This window comes from Centrocercus urophasianus, unplaced genomic scaffold (genome assembly GCF_019232065.1).
Source record: "Centrocercus urophasianus isolate 14NV4802_14NV808 unplaced genomic scaffold, USGS_Curo_1.0 seq_18, whole genome shotgun sequence".
In the NCBI taxonomy this organism is placed as follows: Eukaryota; Metazoa; Chordata; class Aves; order Galliformes; family Phasianidae; genus Centrocercus; species Centrocercus urophasianus.
Genome location: NW_024884733.1, coordinates 20,698,551 through 20,721,481, shown reverse-complemented (window position 1 = coordinate 20,721,481; position 22,931 = coordinate 20,698,551). Strand labels below are relative to the sequence as shown.

At 39.3% G+C, this 22,931-nt stretch overlaps 1 protein-coding gene across 9 annotated transcripts in view; it reads right to left on the bottom strand.

Moving 5' to 3' along the window:
- MAST2 (microtubule associated serine/threonine kinase 2) overlaps nucleotides 1-22,931 on the bottom strand; it is a 142,719-nt gene that overhangs the window by 33,488 nt on the left and 86,300 nt on the right. For all 9 annotated transcript variants that reach the window (XM_042819374.1, XM_042819367.1, XM_042819371.1 and 6 more), the window contains 5 exons: nucleotides 22,675-22,766; nucleotides 16,106-16,181; nucleotides 13,603-13,623; nucleotides 11,249-11,327; nucleotides 5,785-5,939 (listed from right to left, as the gene is read on the bottom strand). In XM_042819374.1, the coding sequence (XP_042675308.1) occupies nucleotides 5,785-5,939; nucleotides 11,249-11,327; nucleotides 13,603-13,623; nucleotides 16,106-16,181; nucleotides 22,675-22,766 (423 nt within the window). The remainder of the gene's footprint in view (nucleotides 1-5,784; nucleotides 5,940-11,248; nucleotides 11,328-13,602; nucleotides 13,624-16,105; nucleotides 16,182-22,674; nucleotides 22,767-22,931) is intronic.

The following is a 22,931-nucleotide window of genomic DNA, read 5'->3' as shown; positions in this document are numbered from 1 at the left end:
CGTAAAAGCACCCAACAACAATACTATTTGAATCAGTTCAAACATTATAAACTCGCGAACGATGAATCTCCCTACATGGAATAAATGCATTTTAAATTCTGAATGCATTACAGTTCCTACCTTGCTGCTAACCTATTTAGAGGAAAAACATTCTTTCGGGAATAGATATTTACAATTCAGAGAAAATTTAACTCACTGTTTCACAGAATATAGCAATACAAATCTCATTTCATGCCCGGTGCTGGAATTCCATGAATTACGTTGTGCCTTGGGTTCATTAAGTTTCATTCCTCAGCTTGAGAAAATGCAGTTTGGCCTAAATACCTCACTAACACGTATGCTACAAGAGAAAACCTGATGTGGGTGCTCAAATGTTACTCATTAATATATATTCTTAAGAGAAGGCACGTCTTAGCTTCGTAGATAGCTGTTTTTTATAAAGAAACATTTTCTTTCTGAAGAAGCCTACATTTACACTCATAGAGAGTATGCAAGATAATAAAGGGTAAGAGCTTTTAAAAAGTATTTTTTATATATATATATATATATATATACACCTTATTTGGAAGCAAATTTCCCCACACATCTAGCCAACCACATTTATTCTTCTTTCTCTAAGCTCAAACACACCAGCAAAAACACACACTTGTCTCCTGGAAGTTCATCTGGAGCAAAACATTTTGGTGAACATATTTTAGGAGGAATTTATTTTTATGTAATGAACTGTTTCTGTGTGATTTGAGTGAGGTATACATTACAAGGACATATAAATCCTTTGATACTTACTACGGAAATATGTAGGCACATACATATGCCATCTCAATGCTGAAGCAGTACTACTAAAATCTGTGCATGCTTAACTATTTGCTGTCCTACAGCTAAAATGCATGACTTTTTTTTTTTTTTCCTTGCTTTCAAGACATTTTATTCATACGAATATAGGAATTTGAGTGCTCTGTGGACATCATGCTTCTTGGCAGCATTTGTAGCATTTCCTTAAGAGTGGCCACAGTGGTAAGAGGAACTATAGGGCTGTTTCTTACAACTCTAAAACACTGTAATTCTTATTTTCTTTGCACAAGAGCCTACTGATATGCAGAAAGTAAAAACTTAAAATCTCCTTAGCTTCCTTGGGTACTGGCAGATTTCTCTCTCATTTTTGGCAGCTGATTAATACAACTTTTTCATAAAATCATACACTCAGCAAGGTTGGAAGAGATCTCCAAGATCATGCAGTCCAACCATCCATCTACCAACCATTTTTCCCACTAGCCCACCTGGAATGGTGAACACTTAAGCAACTGAGGATAAAAGCCAGGAGGAAGCTTCAAACTCTCATTCTAAATGAAATTCTCCCAATATAACGTGTCAAACTAAATGTCTAGCTGACTACAGCAAGACTGCAGTATATCTATACACTGCCTCATGTTGAGCTTGAGCCAAGAAACTACAGAAATGACTCTATGGGTAAGTGACTAACCAAGGCTGGCTGCCAGGCACTGCTGGTTATTCTACAGCATTGTGGAGACATAACCAGGAGAAAAAGAAGCCAGGACCAGGCAAGTAATGAATACTACTGTCGGAGAATGGAAGAGAATTTTTAAGGAAAAGAAAGAAGTTCAGATATATTGTACAGGATGACAGCTTTTCAAATGCAAAAGCTCTGCACATCTATACAGCACGCACAAGATTTCACACACGGTACAGAAACAGTCTAACATTTCAAGCCTTACAAAGGAACAGATTATTTTCTGTAAAACAGGACACATACTGTGCATGTGCATAACATCTCAAGACAAAAAGCAGGCTGCTTCTCTCTTCCTGATGCAGACAGGCAGGTCAAAGAAATGATTATTGTCAGGGAGTTTTTCATCTCAGCAGAGCAGACATTAGAAGAATAATACCTGTCCCCTTAAGCTTAACAGCAGAATGAAAAACTGCTCTCTTCTTCCCCTTCCCTCCACTTCATGAAATTATGTTGTAGACTTTCAGCGACATCTTTCTCCCACAAAGGTTTTTAGCTTGTCACAACTCAGGTCTCTTTATCTGACACTATAGCTCACAGACAGCTATTTCAAGGAATAGCATATTCATAAATTTAACCTTAAAAAAATTTAGCTGAACAGTGACTACATGTAACTGAGCTGTTTATGAATCTGCATTTTTTTCTCTTTGACAGCTGTAATTAGAAAAATGCAGAGAAGTTAAATGCTCTGTGTCACTTCCAGACACAGAAAAGAACAAATTTTAAAACTATAGAGCTATGGTTACGTAAAGTACAAACAATACATGTCCTGAAGGTGAGCAGAGTGCTGGCCTTCCTCCTCCTCAAAAATTCATTTTCTAAATACTCAGCCTCGTAGAAATCACATCATTACTGGGTGTCAGAAAGCTCCCACTGATAAAGAGAAGGTAATGCAGAAACACCAGATCCAGCACTACACATGGAGCACAGCAATCACACCTTGGGCCTAGTTCTGTTTCTGGACAAGCCAATGGCTAAAAGAAAACTGAGCTTGGCAGAGCAGGATCAATTTTTGAGATAAAATTGGACTGCGTGGGCCACTATTGTGCGCTATCTAATCTTTGGTCCCATCTTGGATGCTTTTTATGATCAATTTCTTCTGATAACTGACATTTTCTAGGAATCACCTCTGTACATTCTTAGTGGCAGGGTCTAGCACATGGGAAGTCACAGTAGAGGACTGTATTAAAGCAGCACTGCTCAGCAACCTGATGAAGCAGCACGCTTGACTGAGGATGATCTCATCTACTTCACCAATATAAAGATTCACTGCTGCAATCTTCAATGCTTTCTATCTAGACAATCTTTTCCTGTAATATGCAAAGAGATCAAGAAAACTGGGAAGACTGGTGGGCAGAGCACATGCACAATGGCAGCTGTTGAAGAAGCCACTGCTAGTTAGCCCTACTGTTATCTCCAGCATCTTCCACTCGTCAGCTGAAGGATGACAAGTGAAGAAAACCAGGGAAAGATGGAGGGCAGCAGCCCAGGTTTTGCATCAGAATACATGCTGTCCATGCATTTTTACACCTGGCAGAGAAGACCTCCTTTGGGTAAAGCCCAGGACTGTTGCAAGAGAAGTGATTGCAGCCCAGGCAGCTCTCTGTAATCAGTAACTTGAAGGATTTGAAGGTCACATTACATAAAAACAAAACAGTTGAGAGATGGTAGTTAAGAAGTACCTCTCTGGACAATAAAGAAATACGCTCTTCTACTAAAGCACCAAAATGGGTGCATCACGTGAAGATTCAGCCTTTCATTTAACAGGTGAGTCTGAATCTCTTGCAGACAGATGGGAGAACACCTGCCTTCAGTGACCAGCTCTACAAACATCACTCTTTTGAACCCCACTGCAGTGCCAGGCCACCTCCTTCCCCTGCATATCAAAGTCATTAAGGGTATACTGAATAAATGTTAACAATCAGTCATAAACATCAGGCCATCTTTTAATTACAAAGATACGACTACCCATCTGATGTATTTTGTTCATCACCTTTTCATTAAAGCTGATCAAACAGAACCATAAAGTACCTTTTAAAATATTACACTTTTGGGGATTTCCTGCCTGACTTTCAACACAGTAACTGCTCAGATTTTATTTTTTAATTTTTTAATTAAGTAAAAACGTCCTCTCAGCAAGTGAGCAAATTCTTATGTGGGCAAACAAATAAGCAAGCTGTGCACTGCATAGGGTCTGGTCTTCACATATGTCAACACTTGTTGTTTACAAGGACGTGCTACCCCCTGCCAAACAGAGTGCTAACTCCTACAAACACTGATACATCAATACAAACAATTGGAGCAATTTTCTCGAGGAGTGAGGGCCAGGAGGGATGTTTGTTAGCAGTAAGGGTGCTTTAGAGTCACACAGCTTAACAGTGCTAGCCATAAGCAAAATGAAAAACAAATCAGAAACAGTAAGTTTAAAAAAAAATGTTGCTTCGCTCTAAGATTTGGAATACCAATCAGGCTGGCTACTATCACACCAAAAACCAGAGAGCTAGAGAAAGTATTTCAGAAATGAATACTGAGCACACAGTCATGACACACTGGATTAACCTAGTCTTGTCACAGATTATAAGGCTACGATATGATAACTCTGCTTTTAAATGGGCTTACAGAGATCAAATTCGCAGCAAACTTGTAATTCATATTAACAAGAAAAAACAGAATTTGGCTCTTTATTTTATTTACATCTTCCTGGCATCAAGAGTAGTGTTTTGTACTTCTTGATGCCAACAGCGGTATGTCCGTGTTAGAAAGGACAATAATTACTTTAGTGATGGTTGTCTACCTACAGTAACTGTCCTACAACGAATTAGTACTGCTACAGCTACACTGGGCAGCGACAGCTGGTGTTAGGAGTGACAGCAACAGGACTGAAGTAGGACTATCATTCAAAGAGGCTTGAACAGTTAGTCCAAATCACATCACTAATCTCTTACTACATGGCATTTGGTAGAGTCTAAGTGTGCTGCTACCTACAGGACTTACCAGCTCTTGTAGATAACTGAGTAACTACGCTTAGCAGTTCCGTATGCAATTATCATGCAGCCTGCACTGTGGTTTAGAACATACAAATAATTACAAATAATCATTAACTGTCCCTTCTGCCATATCATGATATTCACCACACATTTTCTTGTTAACTTTACCTATTTCACTTCCTTCTACTACAAACTCCAGTCGACGTCCTGAGCTGGGGCACAGTGATTCAGCATTTCCAGCTGACAATGATTTAAAAGCAGTATTACCTCTGATACCCTCAGATGAACAACATGAGGGAGATTTCACCTCTTCATCCCCTGCTTGCATGAATCCTTCTTGTTTCATAACAAAAGGTTATGCAGACGCTGTAGAAGATATGTGTCTCTCAACTTTCAATCACTTGCTCCAGCAGTAAATTCATAGCGAAACTCAAGGCTTTTGCTATGATATAAAATGTTGGTGAATTTGTTTTTGTATTTTTTTAAGATTGTTAGAGAACTGCAAGAAAGACTGTCCAGAGAGTCTGTGGAAAATTCAAGACCTGTCTGGATGTGGTCCCAAGGCAATCTGCTTGAGCAGAGGTTTGGACAAGAGGACCTCCAGAAGTCCTTTCCAACTTCTATCATTCTGTAATTCTGTGAAAGATCAAGTCTTAGTTGCTTCTATTTTTAAGTATGGGGGAAAAAAAAAATCAACTACAGAAGGAAACAACCCCTGGATAGCTGTCTCCTGAAGAACTGATTCTCTGAAGCAACAGTAAAAATTACCCAACTGCTAATGCAGTTTTCTGTGCTATTATAAAATTGCTCGTGGGTGCAATTCTATTTAAGGTTTTGACTTCATCTACTCTAGTTTTCATTCCACTTTAGAAGCTCTGCTGGAAAAGTTATTAAGGGTGACTGTAATGGCCTCCCTATATGACTGCAGCAGAAATTGAGAAGAAACTTCACTGAAGGAAATCTACATCCTCTAGGGTTACTCTGAGATGCTTTTGGATCACATTTTCTTAGTTATGATGGAGATACAAAAGCAGACTATGCAAAGCATGTCACAACTCAAATCTTCAGTGTCAAATGTTAAAACAAATAATAAAAATTACTATTTTCTGATTAGGCGAGGTGGGGTATAAACTCATTAATTTCAAAACCATGCAACAACAACAAAGAAAGAAACAGCTTTCTCTTACTGTTCTTAGAACTGAAAACACACATGTGAAATGCAATAATTGTGCCCAACATTTTAAAAATGCAATAAACACCACCTGAACTCACCTGAGACTGCGTGATCGAGGCCGCAGGGCTGGAGAGTGACGCCCTTCCTCATCAGTGATGCTCTCAGTACTGAAATGCTTTGTCAGGAAATGAAGTTCGTCTGCCGTGGGCTGAAAGGGCAGCTGGTGCAGCTTCTCCTGAGATGAGCATGATGACTGAGTACAGAAAAAAATACAGAAAAGAAATGCACTAAACGCATGCATAGGGTCAGCTAATGAATGGAAGAGGAACGGATTCTGCCAGACACTGCACACTCCAGCGGAAAAGAAAGCTACTTATCAGACCAGGTGCCTCTTTTTAACATTCTCAGTAGGCTAAGCCAAACCTTCTGTACAATGACAGAGCTGGTGAGACCAGGACAACTTTGGGAACAGGCTAGGAAAGGAATACACATGATTCTGGAACCGTTGTGAAGGTAATTACTGTTAGGAGACAGAAAGGAATGTACATTAACACCAGTGCTGCCCTGGAAAGGACAAGGAGGTTCCTGGAGTGGTGAGCAACTTTCCTTTTCCCTCATGCTCTCTTAGCTCAGGAGTTTCACTGGCATGCAGAATGCTATGGAGCTGTGTAGACGCAAGAGTTTTCACTGATCACTGGCTCTCCTTGGAAATTGCCGCATTAAGTAGTCTGTATTTTACTTCTCCATAATCTCCATTTAATTTTTCCCTTTCTTTACCCATCACACTTCCTTTCTAGCCAAGTAGGAAATAATAAAATGGAAGTAGCTGACTTTGCAGAGCTGTAGGATTAATAGTTTCCTGTTACAAACGCTAAAGCAGTTCATCTGTGTTTAAATAAGTTAATAAACTTATACGACATGTCTTGTGATAAGGATAGATGTGAAACAGATTTAATTCTTGAACCTGTATGAACTCAAACTCAGAAAAAAAAGTGTTGGTAACATCAAATGTTGGATGAGGGGAAAAAGCTGTAGGCAACGAAGGGCTGCACTTCTTCTTGTGTGATTTGTTTGAACATCCTTTCCATTTACAAAAATAAGGAAACGTATTACATAAGGACAGATTATAAAAACCTCTGAAGTGCCAGAGCAGCACTGAGTAACACCAGTGGGGCTTATGAAAAACACGACACTAACCTAAGTTCTGAGACTCCTTACTGATCTGATTAAATTTAATATTGCACACTTTCCTGGTGGAAGATTTTCTCCTTTTGCTACAATGGCCCTCACCCCAACAGGAAAGCAGTGCATCCTAGCACCAGAAGAATGTGTTTTAAGGACTAACACACGATCTGATGCATATGACCAAAGTTTAACTCACCTAGCATGCTGTTCTAGACAGTGGTTCTGGGAATAGAAAGCTAACAAATATGGCTGAGCCGTGAAAGCCAAATGCTACCAAGGCTGCTCACTGACTCCAGCATGTCTATAATGCTGATAAAGAAAATATTCTGAGATCACCTAAATTAGGTGCATCCAAATTTGCCAAGAGAGAAACAGCTGCTCTTGAACTGAAGAAAAACTAAGCAGACTGCTGCAGAACCCATCAGATGAAGAACTGAACGTGAGCACTTCCAAACCTGAAGTTCTTTTCCTTAGATAACAAAGAAACTATGCAGTGCCCAACACATTGCAGAGAAAAGAATCCATCTGAAAGTTTTAGGGTGTGAATGAAATCATCAAGGATGGCTGGAACAGGGAACCATCAATTCCCATGTCTTCCTTCAGGCAGCCTAGGTGCACAGATCATGTTAGGAAGTCCCATCCAGCCATGTCCATCTAGAGACAACTATGCAGATGGTGTAAAAGCTTACACTGCCCTGATCTACGTTGAAGTCACAGCAGAGTCTGAGTATCTGACAGCCCCTCTCCTCACAGCTATTCTGCTCTGCACACTGCTTATGCCAAACACAGGAAAGATTCTCTTTATTACAGAATGATGCAAACACTCTTTGACTTCAGGAGCCTTCTTTGATCACCTGTCTTACAGCATACAAAGAGTAAGAAGCATCTGCTTATGCAAAAACAGCAACTCTTTTCAAACTAAAGGTGTTTGTCATTCATGATGAATAACACCAAGTCTGCAAAAGGGCAGGAAGACTAAAAGCACAGGCTTATGAAGTGCTGCATTAACAGGTACTCGAGCTCTGGCATTAGAAATGCATTTCTTATTCAAAACAAAATTAAACTAAAACTGCTACATTAAAAAATTTGCACATATCAAGTTACTGGAGTTAGAAAAGAAAAATCAAAACTGAAATTCCAGAAGAAAACATGTCTCCTAACTGCAAAGCCACTGGCAAAGCTGTGTTAGTTGAGCTCATGGAGGGCCCTCCAAATTCCTTCCTTTCTTTAAAAGAAAACAGATCATAAAGTTTGTAGTTCCAGAGAATAACTAAGGACAGCTCTGCAGCCTTAGGGCATGCAGCTTTCTCAGTAAAAAAGCACAAAGTGAAACACTTCTGAAATATTGATTTTTAAGTAATCATAGCACTGTACTCAATACTTGCAGCAGCTTAACACAAGCATTCCCCTGGTGTCTTAATTACAGATGCAGAATTGTTCAACTCTTCAATAAATAAATTATTTTAAAAAAATCAAACTAATTACATAGTACTGCACACAAACCCTGCATCTAGAAAATGAATAGCAAATTAGATGCTTAAAAATAATTGTGCATTGGCCCATTCAGCTGACTATTCTACCCATGAAACTTGAAAGATCTTCTCCAGCTCTTTCACTGTTGGTCTGATGAAGTCTTCACTACTGTTACGAAAAAGATAAACATAATGGGGTTTATTAAGTGTTGTCCATTAACTGGAATCAAAAATTCAAGCAGAATCAACAGGTTTTCACTGACCTTAGAACAGGTAATTGCCTCAGTTTGTTCAGTTTGTTGCTTGGTAGAAAGCAAGATCTGTGATCATAGAGATATATGACAGCTCTGAGCTATGCAGAAGCTCAGGCCCAGCAGAACACAGTGACATTTTTCTTCTTGATATTTCATTTCCTACTGATATGTACACCAGAAGGAAGGTCTGCTGCCATCCTTCTCTCTTGCTTGAAAATACAATCTACAGGACTGATCACACCAAATGGAAGCCCACCATTCTGTTATGTCTTTATCCATGGGATTAATTTGTCGTGCTCTTCTGACAAACCTCTTAAAATCTTCTTACTTCAGTTTTAAAGTCTACACAGGCATAATGCTGCTTATCAACTCCAGAGGTGTTATTCAGATCAGTTCAAATTAATTCTAATCTACAAAATACTATGACAATAGAGTTGTCGTTGATGAGTAGTAAGGAGAATTGGCTTAGAAACGTGGTACTAAGTTTAATGGCTCCAAGACTGCTTCAGTACTTACTAAACATCATGTTTCAATGTCTTTCTGGGATTGTAAAACTGGATCAGAAGGAAGACAAGAGAGGAAAGACTCAGCTACATAGAAAAAAGAAAAAAAAAAATTGGAAATAAAGGTTTTAATCTATTTCCTGCAGGACGGTGAACTCAGATCTACACATGACTATCCCCACTTGCTTTGCACTGTGCCATTCTGTCATCCATTGCTTACAGCTACAATACCTACACTATTTAGACTGATGCTTTCTACGTGACATATCTATCTCTCTTTTATGGAAAAGTTTCAATCAAAATGATCTAGCTGTTTCAGGGAACATAGCAAGACAGGAATATTCTTTCTTCCCTATGTCAGACAACTGGTAACTTTCTAAAAGTAGCTTTCATGTTCCTTTTTCAAAACAAATACTGATACAACCACAGATTTATCTTGCTACTTTTGCTCTCTCCATGAACAACTACCCTAAGGCTGGTCAAACAATAATTTCTTGGGAAAACTGCTTATCACACCAGAAAATAAGGACTTAAGACACTGCAGACAATTTGGTCCAACTTCACATGCATCCTGGAAGCGTTCTCAGTGATTATCAATGATCTGACTATTTATGCCACCACTACATAAAGTAACTGCATATGTTCCACGCTCCAATAAACTGTCACCTGCCTGCTGAAGAGGGCACAGCGAGGGCTTATAGTGATAAAGGTTTATTTTAAGACAACAGAAGCAAAAGCAAAGCTCCTTTTTAAAAGCTGCCTTCTGGTACGTTAATACAAAATAGTATTTTGTTCTGCTTGGCAATGAAACCAGGACCACCTTTTTCCACATTTCTCTGTGCTCCTCTCTATATACCTGTACACACACTTCTTGTCCATTGGGAAAGCAAAATCAAGTCTAGTCTCCTTCTAAGGAGAGGAAAAATTTAAAAAAAAAAAAAAAATCTTAAAAGTCCTGAAGGACTAAAGATAACAAACTGTAGAAGTAGTGCAAACTAGAGTCTGCAGGAATGTGTCTGAATGTGTCTGAAGCAATCAGATGATATTAATGACAAAAAATGAAGTTTTAATAATGTTAACTTATAGCTAAAAGGAAAATTTTGACCCCAATCTCTTCTCCTAATATATGGAATGAATTTAACACTCGTGTTCCAAGGACTTACGAAGATCAATTTGTACTTGAGAGGGTTTATGGATGAACTTACTAGAACATTTCAGAAAGAAAATAATGATACTGTACTCAGAGTAAGATTATTACTCATTAAGATTAATTACTTAGTAAGATTAATATTCATGGAGTACTGAGTCCTAGCTAACACAAGTATTACAATTACTAGGAACACATTCTAAACAGTACATATAAAACAAAGCAATCAGTGTAAGTATTATAGAAAGAAGGAATGATACGTGACCACGCTGTTAAGGTACTCACCATTAACACATACACAAAAGCATGTTAACTCAAGGTAGACTTAGCATTTCCAGTCTTTCTATGCAGGGCATTGTAAGATTGTCAGGTAGATAAACACAGTTTATATTCACAAACTAAAGAATAAGATTAATTGTATGAAGTACCTGAAAGCTATAAGGGTTAAAGTGGTGTTGGTGCCTTACTGATGTTAACGACATATCAGCCTTTTGAAAGTACAGAAGAATTCAAGCAAACTGCAGACAACCTTTCTAACAACAAGTAAGAAATTAAAAGCTACATTAGGAGATTCAAATTACTGAAGTGGAGTTAACAGATGTGGATTATCAGTTTTTCCTTCTAGCAGATTTTAACACTAAGCACATGAAAGCAGATTATTTCCCAGTTAAAAAGAGCTGAGGTCTTGCTGGCAATTACGCGCTGTCTCAGAGCCCTGCCATTTCTGACACATCGTGCCTCTCAACCGAACAGTCAAGCCAAGTGCTACACTGGGATTTCACCAGTAGTAAAGGCAAAGTGCAAGATGATAGGAGCTGGGAAATGGAGGAAGAAGCAGTGGAACCAATAATTAAAACAATTTTTAAAAAATAATTAGTATATTTAATAATGTTAGCAAAAAAAATGAAGGAAGATCAGATATTTTAGTAAAGACTCAGAAGCAGATTTGTTAGGGTGTGTTTGTACAATCTGAATTGCTTGGAGAAGTCTGGGTCACTTACTGAAACTGTTGAACTGGGAGTGTTTGTTCCATATCCTGATGAGGGAAGGGAGGCCAAGGACCAGCGGCGTCCATCCGTTCTGAGGAAAGAAGCAAAGGAAATTCCTGTGATAGACGTACTATGGCCAATACTTGGAGGAAATAAACATCTACCCCCAAATCTCTTAACCGTACGGGTTTTCTAAAGTCTTGAGATATTCCAGTAGACCAGGTATCTTTGTGAAAAAACAGCAAAGGTACATTTCAAGAGAAACAAATAAGTGACCTTGGAAAAGATAAAGCAAATGGGCATCAGATTCCTGCATGACATTAAGTAGTTGCTTTTTAAATACTGCCAGTTGTGCAAAAATTGGAGTCCCAGGAATGAACAAATAAAACGGACTTATTTGAAAAAGGCCGCCTTGCCTAAAGCTGTTATGCAGTTCCTCGTCTTTCAAATAATGCTGAAAGTTGGGGGGAAAAAATGTTTTAAATCATGAGCTTAGTGAAAGTGGTCTTGTTTGCTTACTTTGTCATAGCCAATAAACACGGTTCCCACGGAAAATAGACAAAATACCCTGAAAATACTGTCAGACAGTTTTTGTCCTTACCAATGTCAGAACTAAAGACGGCTCTTCTTGGAGAATAATCAGAACTGCCCTTCTTGAAACCCTCTTCTCCCACTAAAACCCACCTCAGTGAGCTTGGAACCCAAACTCAATTCATCCCAGCTCACTGTGCCTTTTCTGCCTCTAATTTCATCTCACTCTTGAAGGCATTTTGATTCCTGTAATCACAAGTGTGTCTTGTTGCATTTTGGGATGAGTGCTAAAGAAGTCTCCCTCACATCAGTTTCAGCTCACTTGTTTGCTTTGCTATGGCAGACTATCAGTAGCTGCTCATAAAGGGAAACTGAATTAGAGCAGTTCCTCATTCTAACTGACTTTGGAAAGACTTTGTGGTTTTGGATGCACATTGATACAGTGCATTTCTGCAGGCACACTGTAAAATAAGATGCCTCTTATGGATCTGAAATACTGCTTATAAAAGCTCAATTGCTGTCTCTGCAGCAATATTTCTCATCCCACTACGAATATACAATGCCTCAATCTACAGAGAAAACTTCAGTGCACACCCAGACATAAAGATCTGTTTATTTTCAGGTACTTTGCCATCTACTTTAGAACAAGAGGGAAATAAACCCGCTGTTCTATATTACTGAAAAAGTATTATATCAAGAGAGTTTTTAAAAGGATTCATGCTTCATGCATAAAAATACTCAAGCTGTAATGCAGACTTCTATACATGCATACATTATAGCTAAACCCCATTTAGCCACAAGTCGTGTTCTCCTTGGCAAGACAAACATGAAAAAGGCCAGGAGAAATTCTTCTCTTAACCCTGAGAAACCACCAGCGTCAGCAGTGCAAAGTCACTGTGCCGTGTGGCAGCAAATGGGCACCACGAGTCAGCTGCAGAGATCTTCATCCAGCTTCTCCTAGAGCACATGGGTGCTGGTGGGACCTGCAGGCCAATGATTTGATCTCAGTTTGGACCCTCAGCCCCAAAGAAGGAGAATATCTTCCTATCTTCCCAAAGAGTAGATAGGAATGAATAACTCCATTTTTTTTCAAAAGGAAAGCCTAACTCTTCTTCTAGTGATTAGCCTAAATTGGGCATTGAAATAACTTTAGTATTTTCATTTTGGCAACAAATTCTTCTTCATTAGAAAGTTACAGGATACCTCCTTATGCTTGGGCTATTTTCTACTGATGCAATCTAGGCAAGAAATATGCCAAGCCATCAGGACAGCAGGTATCAGCTCTACATCTAACAGAAAGAGGTGAGACAGGAAAGAAAACTTCCAAATTGAAGACAATGGGAACCAAGACTTTAATAGAAATTTCCTCTCTCATTTATGCAAAACATTTCAAAGTTGCTTCAGTGCTCTGTTAATAAAAATTTATTTTCAGAGAGACTTCATGCAATATTCCTTCAGGAAAAGATACTTGGAAAGTAATGTTGAGGTCTTTTATTGCAAAATAAACTTAACTAGGACATGGAAGCAATGAGTTTTGCCTTTTAAATGTCATTTTGTTAAGTTAATTAGGAGGGGTTTTTTTATGGCAGTTACAATGCTATTTCATGAACACAGATGAATTTCAAAATGAGGTGTTAGAAGAACAAAGCATCTTCTCACGAATCACTACCGCTTTAACATTTTAGGTCAAAATGCAAAGTTTTATTCTTTGGTAATCAAAAGCTGAATGCCTAAATGGGGTTTTCATAGCGTGAACTTGTTAGGGACACAGGCTGGTGCCTGGCTGCACAGAAGCATGGTTCATACACACACACAACAGCAGTACGATGCATTACCTGTCTGCTCTGTGTCCATGGCTGTACGGAAGAAATCATACAGTGGTAATGAGGGACAGAGAAGTCAAAGATACACATGTCATTTGAGGGGAAAATAACAACAAACCTTCGTGCTCTGTGTTACTGATATTCCCCTACGATCATTTTTACTGAATACAGCAAAATTACCACGTTTTCTTACTCATATAAGATAATTTCGGAACACACTGACTTCATGGGTGTGAAGTAGCCATTGAAATGGCACCCAGTGAGAGATTTTTGATTAAGCACTAGTCAAATTAAGGACAATCTTGCAGTCTATTGTAGTGAATTTGGTTTTACAATAGACTTATTTGAATGTGCTCCCTACTCCAACCCAAGAACCCACTCATCACAAGGCAATAAGCAAAGAAGGAAAATCACAAACAATGTCCAAACAGAACAATAAATGAAGAAATTGTATCAAATATAAAATGCAGGGAAAGAGCAAGAAACAGCTTCTGTGACGACCATGGGAAAAAATCAGGTATGACCTCTCCCTTGAGACCCAAACAAGGCTGAACAAAAGGGTGCAGTGACACATCCATCTGTCTGAGGTAACAGTGAAAAACATTTTGAATTACTTAACACCATACTTCCCAAAGATGTTATTGTGATACTCTGCTTGATAATATAATACATACATGTGGTACTGCTGGCATAGCTATTCAGGGTGTAATACAAGTAGAAAATAGAAACAAACTTCTAAAACAAGCTGAGCTTAAGTGTTCTTTTCAGCAACTGAGAAAGTATGCAGAGCAGCATGCATGCTGTAAAATGAACCACAGCATACAATAGGACAGACCTAACTTTTGTTTGTCTATTTCTTTAAAAATAAAGAAGAAAGGAAAGTAGGAAAGAACACATTTCTGAGTTTTAGTATTAAAACTTATTTTCTGTTTGGAAATTTGGAAAGCAATTCTACTAAGGTGGCTGGAACAGCCAACAGCTGATGTTGAGCTTCGACAATGGTTTCAGCTGCAACTTTCCTCCTGTGATCTAAAATCCAGATATTCTGAAAACTGGTAAAATTCCAGTTGACTTCAACAGAACATATGAAATACATTCAAATTAAGCTCAGATCCCTCTATAAAAATAGATATGGATGCATGAGTCCATTTTAATTGTTTTACCACCAGGTAAAACTTTATTTTTTCCCTCTAAGGGAATATGAAAATACATATCCAGCTCATCACATTTCACAGGATTTTATAAAGTTTCTCTATCATATTAAGATCAAAATCTACTTCAAGCAGTATTCAGGGACACCTGGTCTTCTAGCAAGCCACTTCAATGGAAAAAAAAACACTCCAGGATTTACCCAATGCCCAGATAAAAGGTATGCCTCCAGCTTCTCTAAACTCAGCCTGTTTCCAAATCCCAACCCTCCACTCGTTTGATGTTTTGATACCTAACCTTTTCCTATCTAGTCCTCAAGCTGATCTCTCTTTGTCAGAAAACTTGCTGCCTCTCAGAATGATCACACTTTTCCTGTTTTCAGGTCATCTTAACACAGTTGAGAAGCTGAAGTTGAAGCGTTTAGCAAATTAAAAATATCTTCCTCACACATGAATCGAGCAACCCAGCTTCCCTGCCTAAATTTTGCTTGGAATCTCCTTTATTATTTTTTTGTTGCTGCTTTTTTCTTTCTCAACCAAATTTAACTTTCTGCATTGTGATCCATTTCTGCCTTCCTGATGAGATACGAAATTCAATACTCCATTTGTCTGCTTCTCCCAGATGTCTTTATTCTTCCTGTCCTGCTCCTTACACTAAATTGATCACTAATAGTATCAGATTTCTTTCCAACAGTTTGATCTACAGTGTAACAAGCATTTGTCTAGCACTCACTACAGGACAGATGATAGCTTTGCATTCAAGTCTTTCAACACTGTTCTTCTTTTAGCAGTTCCTGTAGACTTGTGATTTCAATTATCAGCTGTCTTCCTTGTCAGAGCAATAACATATTCCTGACACCAATGCCCAAGACAGTAGAGAGAGCTAAAAAGTTGCTACCCCTCAGAAGGCAGTGAATGAATGCAGAGTGCATGCCTGATTTTGGTATGTCTGTGTCTTTGTGCAGACAGAACAGAAGGGCAGACATACAAAGCACCTCCGTTACTCAGAGTGAAGAGGAGCTAGGATTACCACTGAGACAGAGTTATTCTATTCACAACTTAGGCATTGTGACTAAATGGCTTGTTATCTCACACAGCCTATATGTCATCCTCCTGGGAGAACACTGCCTCCTCCCCAGGCTCTATTTACGGCTTTATCGACTTTTGATCATTTCTATGTCTCAAAAGCACCTAATACATTCTCAGTATTGCCAAGGCCTAAACAAAAAGAGAATAAAATAGAACTACAAATATCAGAGAAAGCAAACCATGACCAAAAAAAATACTTGTAACTTGCAGGCAACTTCTAAACTTAAGTTTAGAAATCCTATTTGTCTGCCAACCCAGGCGAATGTATCCTGACTTACCTTCGGGCAGGAACAAAGGAAAAATGAGCAGGAGCATTTGGAGAGAAGTTTCTAGGGCTGTCCAAAGGGCTGCCACCTGTTTGAGAGCAAACAAATTCAGTCACATTTGCAACAGAGGAACTTCTCACTGTGCAGAGACACCTTCCATCCCAAGTTGTACCTGCAAATGATTGAGCTTTGTGCTCTTGATCATTTGAGCATTAGTTTGCCAAAGAAATACGATTTGATCAGAATCTTACCTCCTTTTGAAGAAATTTAAGATGCACACTTTCATACTTGTTCTTAAATAAGTAGTACATCATATATACACAATACAGTCTCTCAATATTATGTAACAATCCTTATACAATACACAATCCTACAGAAACCCAACGTTTCTCAATGAAAAACCTGGGTTAGAAATGATATTGATGACACTTTCAGGAATAATAAGTAGGAAGAAAATATCTTCATACTTACTGTGTTTATTGCTGCTGAATGTAAAATTCACTGAGGGGAAAAAAAACGCCACAGGAACTACATGTAATAAAAGGACTACAGACTCACAGAAGATGCTCAAGCGAGAAAGTATTAACATTCACCCTAACCACCACTTCATCAAAAAAATACAATGAAAATGAAAGAGCCAGTGACTTCATACACTGAAGAAAAAATAACATTAGATTTTCAATTGGCACAAGAATCTTTTTTCCCAGCTTTGTCATACAATGTGTAGGCATACAGTTGGTAAGCAGTGCTCTGCAGTGTCTTCAAAGAAAAAAGCAGCCACTTACAGGAGCCCTTCTGAAAGCCAGAATCATTTACAGACTGCAGAAACCTTTGAAATTTAGAAGATGAATTAGTAGCTTCATGTCAGCGAGTGTACTCTTTCTATCAAGCATATTCTTAAGTGGTTTGCTCTTTCAGGTCCTTAATACAAGCACAAAAGAGAAACTACCCATAGTAAGCATATGCCAGCAGCAATTTCTCTGAGTAAAAACAGCATTAAAACATGAGCAGGAAAACAAATGGATACAGGACAAGCAATGTTCTGCAAGCTACGTGGTCATCAGCAAGGTCCTCAGGTGTAGTATAAAAAAGTCATGTTAAAATTGAGCATCATCAATGGGCTAATCCCCAAAAAGTTACTCGTGTACCTTAAGTGTTATGCTGAGCAGAAGGCGAAGACAAGCACTGTGCTCACTGGAAGGTTTGCAGTCACTCCCACCTAACACACACATGCAGGTAGGAAGGGGGAAGGGGAAGGAGCCGACGCTTCCAGGCCGTGACGGTGTCCCAGCGCCGGGCAGCTCCATCTGGCTACACGTGCACGGGGACAAGAGCAGCTGGTCGGGATTACAGCAGCCTCGGGCTGATGTGGTGTGTGCCAAGGGGTGATGGGAGAGCTGGGGAGGGAAGCATGATCCAGCACAATCTGCTTCACCGAGAGCAAACGGAATGAAAAACAAAGGGTGCGGGCAACAAGCTTGTTTTCCTGTGGGTCGGTTTGGTTTGAGTTCAATGTGTTGTAAAATATTAGTTAAGAACTAACGACAGCTCAGTGTAATAGGACACAATGCATGCCTTCACCCAAAACCGACTGGCCCCAAACCCACTCCCAGTGTATCGTGGGCAGCAAGCAGAGAAACACCACCAGAAATCAATAAGATGACAAATACTGGCACTTCATTTATTAAGCTTGCACTCACTTGGCTCCTTATGGGCACACTGAAAAAACAGAGCCATTTTACTGCTGGGCTAAGACTAGTTTTCAGAGTCTAGATGGCACTGCAAGCTTACAAGAACAGTGAAAAAAGCTACAATAGCAACAAAATGACCAACTCAAGGTGCAGAAGCACATGTTCCCGCAGCAGCACAAGGCTAGGGCTGGGGTTGCCACGTATTTGCTAGGAGAACAGAAAGCTGAAAGAGCAGCTAAGATCAGGAGATGAGGCAGAATGAGTCCTGCAGGAAGCAGTGCAGACATCCCAGCAAAGCAAAGGAGCCTGTCCTTGTAGGAGCCTGGGTGTTCACATACCCATCACAGATTTGCTGCTTTTGCTGGCATCGAGATGATCTTTCTCGAAACAAAAAGCCCACTGCTGTTATAAACAGGCAGTGAACTGTCATCGTCTGTTTAATATCTTCATCAATCTTTTGTAAACTCTCCACATTATGATCAAAATAGGATTTCAGAGTAACTGAGCAAATTGGGTAATGACAGTTTTTAACTTTTGAAATTAACTATGTGGGTGTTCGAAGTCTTCTGAGCCTGCACAATCTGGTACGGAGATACTATTAATTTTTAAGTAACAACTTTTTCAGATTTATATAGCATATTTCCTCCCAGACACTGGAATTTTAATTAGATCCCCTGTGAGTTGCTTCAAGTTTTAAAATGAAAAGCAATTAGTTTTTCTACTCAATTCAAGTCTGGGTGAAGCTTTTAAAACAACAACAGGGAGAAGGGGAATTACTACTTTCCCTAAAATTTCCAGTACTGCTGCATCTGCTCTAGTTGAAGGAATTTTAATAAGAAAAGCCTTACTGCAATGCTCTCATTCACCGAGGCTGATCGAAACTCTATTTATTCTGTTAGCAAAGGTAAATTCCCCTGTTGCTCAGGGGTTATAGTTGGCTCCTTTTGAACCTGGAATGACTGTCTCAGGGGAGGCTGTTACGCAGAATGATTACCCATTAGGTAAATCAACGCAGTTACATCAATGTTAATAATTCAGGCATGAACTTTTACATTTCCTGGACACGTGGAGAAGGAGGTAGCTAAAGCACCTGTACTGCTCTGAAACTAGGAAAACAGACCTTTCAGGGAGGAGACAGGCAAAAGCCTCAGCTGCCATCTACAAATATGATGACATCGCACAGGTTAACAAGTCCAAAAGCTCAAACTAGAACCTTTTTGTAGTGCTTGCTCCTGAGATTCTGAGAAATACAATAAATACAAAGGTCCAATTGTGGTGGCCACCTACATACTAATGCTATTTGCTGAATAGTAACAGAAGCAGAACACATCCTACTGCACGTCACAGGACTTCCCACATTCTAGCACATCCCAATGTTAGGATGACTCCAATCACTTCAGCGCCCCACGCACCACCCAGCTCAAAGCGAATACCCGGGGTTCTGTCTGGCATCCAGGGATCACATGCACACAGTGCAAATGAACTGCAGCTCTGATGACCAGGACAGGATCCAGAGCTGCACACAACACACCCTGCACAAGTTTTATTGTTTGACCACTGCGCAGATACACTGTTCATGCCCTTGGATCCAAGGATATCTGGATCAAGAAGCAGGAGCATCGTGCACTTTTGTACAGCACTGATACATGAAAAAGAAGTGTATAGAAGGCTTAAAAATAATCTCTTCTTTCTTTCTTTCTTTCTTTCTTTCTTTTTTTCTTTTTTTTTTTCTTTTTCTTTCTTTCTTTTCTTCTTTTTTTCTTTCGTTCTTTCTCTCTTTCTCTCTTTTCTTTCTTTTCTTCTCTCTCTCTTTCTCTCTTTCTCTCTCTTCTTTCTTTTCTTCTCTCTTTCTCTCTTTTCTTTCTTTCTCTTTTCTTTCTTTCTTTCTCTCTTTTCTTTCTTTCTCTCTTTCTCTCTTTCTCTCTTTCTTTCTCTCTCTCTCTCTCTCTCTCTTTCTCTCTTTCTTTTTTTTAAAGCCAGAAGAAGGAACTGAACTTACAGTGAGAGACTGAATGATTGAATTCAGTATTATCACACTGCCTGTGAGCAGCTCCCTTCACACATTATTACAGACAGGAACAGGGACAAGTGTATCCACTTGTAACCTGGCAGCACTCGAAGCAGTTCATAGCAGCGTGAACCTCCCTCACCCACCTTCAAGAATCTCTTTGATTCTTACTATAAAGATGATGCTGTTTCTCTGATTTATTTTAAGCTTTTCATTGTAAGATACAGTCTAAGGGTAATGTATTAATCTGCCTTCGAATGTGTATGCTGTAATAGGTGTATGTTAGATTAAAAAAAAACATTTCGAAGAAATGCAAACACAGGGAAAGTGTGTGGACACCTTCCTTCCTCTGATTTGAAAGAAATACAAGGAAGATTTTCAAACCTGTCTTCCCAAAACTGCACTTCAGTCAAGATATGGGGGAGTAAATAAGGGTGGCTTTCCCATGACATTAACAAGTTGTAGCTGTTTAATAACAAGGCTCCATGTAATTTTGGAACAGATTATTTCATAAAGTTTGAAAACTGAACTAGTGCACTTCAAATCCATTAAGAGCTATTTTTTCAAAAATGTTTTCATGGCAGAGTTAGAAATTGTTCAGATTTACTTTCATCTTTAGACCTCTTATTAGTATTACCTTTCCTCTCCATTTTGTGGGATATGGAATTGCCTGACATCCCATCTTAAGCTGCTCTGTACATTAAAATGCGTAGTTTGCAGGCCATTAGGAGGAAGGACTGTGCTACATCACATCACCCCACCTTCATGTACAGAACACACAAAAGAGAAACTCCTGCAATTAACGCCATAAAGAACTCCATTTTCTGAACAGAACTTTTTTAGAAAGTCTTCCTTATTTCCCTGTATGCTTGTCACTCCTTTCATTTGTGGAAGAGGTGCAGAATGGACGTGAAGAGGAGGATGCGTGTTCACAACGCAAGAGGGATGGGAGAGGCTCCAGCTTTTCTTAGTGACTTATCAGTGCATGTGTCTGAACAAACAGATTGATCGATTCTGTTCAAATACTAAACAAATATCACAGCCTGTTCTCAAATTCACATCTCATATATGATATTTCTTAAGAAAATATTTGTGAATCTACTCTAAATTTCATCTACTTTTGTCTCTTGAATAAATTACTTGACTCAGGTAAAACTCCTAAGCACAGTAATGGGAGGGAACTGAGGCTACCAGTAATTTATCTCCTTGTTCTCTGCTTGCAACTCTTGGAGGTCACATAGGATGTCCTTTTTAATTAATACTTTCAAATCCCATATGCAACATTAGAACAAGAAATAGAAGTATTTGACAATTTCTGCTAAAGACGACGACCTAACACTGAGTAGCTACTCTCGTTTTCCAGACAGTCACATATGTAATAAAAGATAAGCCTGCAAAGCCCAAGACAGCATCAAAAACACTAAGACCAATGTTTCATTTGAAAGATGGGAGAAAAGAAAATCGAGAAAATACAGGTGTGAACATCTCTGCCTTTGTCTTCTGAGCAATGATCAGATCAACATCTTATTGCAATCTGAAAAGCAAAAGCATCTTGCTTCTTTCATATTCCGAGGAACACTTTTCTCCACCGTTTTACTTAAATGCTTATATAGCTGACATAGAATTTGTTAAATTCAACATACATATAGATTCTTAATATAAAGTAAGGAGCACAACACAACTAAGCAGAGAATCCCTACCAGGAGAAATATCACATTTTACAAAGCTATCACTACCATAATCACCCATAAGAGAGCCAAGGGAGTTTGGAGTGAAGTGGAATTCCTCTAGCAAATGCAAGCTTTTGGTGCAGTAATGAATTCAACAAGTTACATTTGAAAATAAATAAAGTTTATCTGAGTTATCTGAGATTCTGAAGGAAAAAGAAAATAGCCTTAATATGCTACTTTTAAGATTGGAAAATGAAAATCATGGGTCATTTAAAAAACAGTGTGAGTACAGCAACTTCCCAGCCATTCATGACAGGGCTTTACTCAGCAAATCTGTATGAAAATCTGACTTTTTGAGGCTTTCACGGGTATGCCTGGACAAGAACTTCTGTCCTTCCAGCTGGCTGAATGTCCCTTGCAAGGCACAATGCTCTGCAAGAAGAAACAGATGGCTCCTTCTCCCCGAGCCACCACCACTTTGCTGTCCTTTCTCAGCATTTCCTTTGTTTCAATCTCCAGAAAGTACTTTCAGGACATACTGCCATGTAGGATGAGAGAAGTCTGATTGTAACGAAAACAATTACTTACAACTGTGATGTGCTTCCACATTGGCTCAACAGTGGGTGAATATGTGTGGCAACGTTTGGGCTGTTTTAAGTTAAACTTGTACCCATTAGGGCCACACCTGAAGCCCAACTGCTTTCTCTGGCATTCTGAAATACTGAAAGCAATGCAGGTGTACATCACCTGCCCCTCTCCCAATAAAGGTAACAAGGGAACACGCTATTCAGGCAAGCTGCTGAACCCACTGCATGACCCCTTCTAAAACTCTGTGGTTACCGCAGACTGAATAAACACTTCTTCTTTAGAAAGAACATCTCTCCACACTTCACTCTGATGACTAACAAGCAGTTGCCCATTTGCCTGGAAATGAGCATTTCACCATTGCTGAAGTGATAAAACTGGCAGCAATGCATAAAGCAATTTTCAAACATCTCATGTTGCTCAGAGTAGCAGACAGAGACCGCAGATGGCACACTGATGGGGAATATCAACACGTTAGGCAACCCAGCTCATGGCAGGGTGTTGGAGCAAGGTGATCTTTGAGGTCCCCTCCAACCTAAGCCATTCTATGATTCTGTGTTCAAATTCAATGCAATGAGCACTGACATTTTTCCCAACGATTCCCAGCTCGGCAGCCCTCGGAGTTACCTGCATGTCCATGGAGGGGGGAATGCGGCCGCGGGAGAGTCGGGGATGTGCTGGACGTTACAATCAAACTCTTTCTGTTGCTGGTCCGACAGCTGGAAGAAAGAGATACAGATGATGAGGCAAAACCAGAGTAATCAAAGCACCCAAAGGCTGGTCCTAAAGAACAGCCTTTAGCTAAGGAGAAATAATCTCTCAGATTCGGGTCGATATTTCTTCTCTCACTCGATTTTGGTATTGACTGCTGGGAAACAAACATA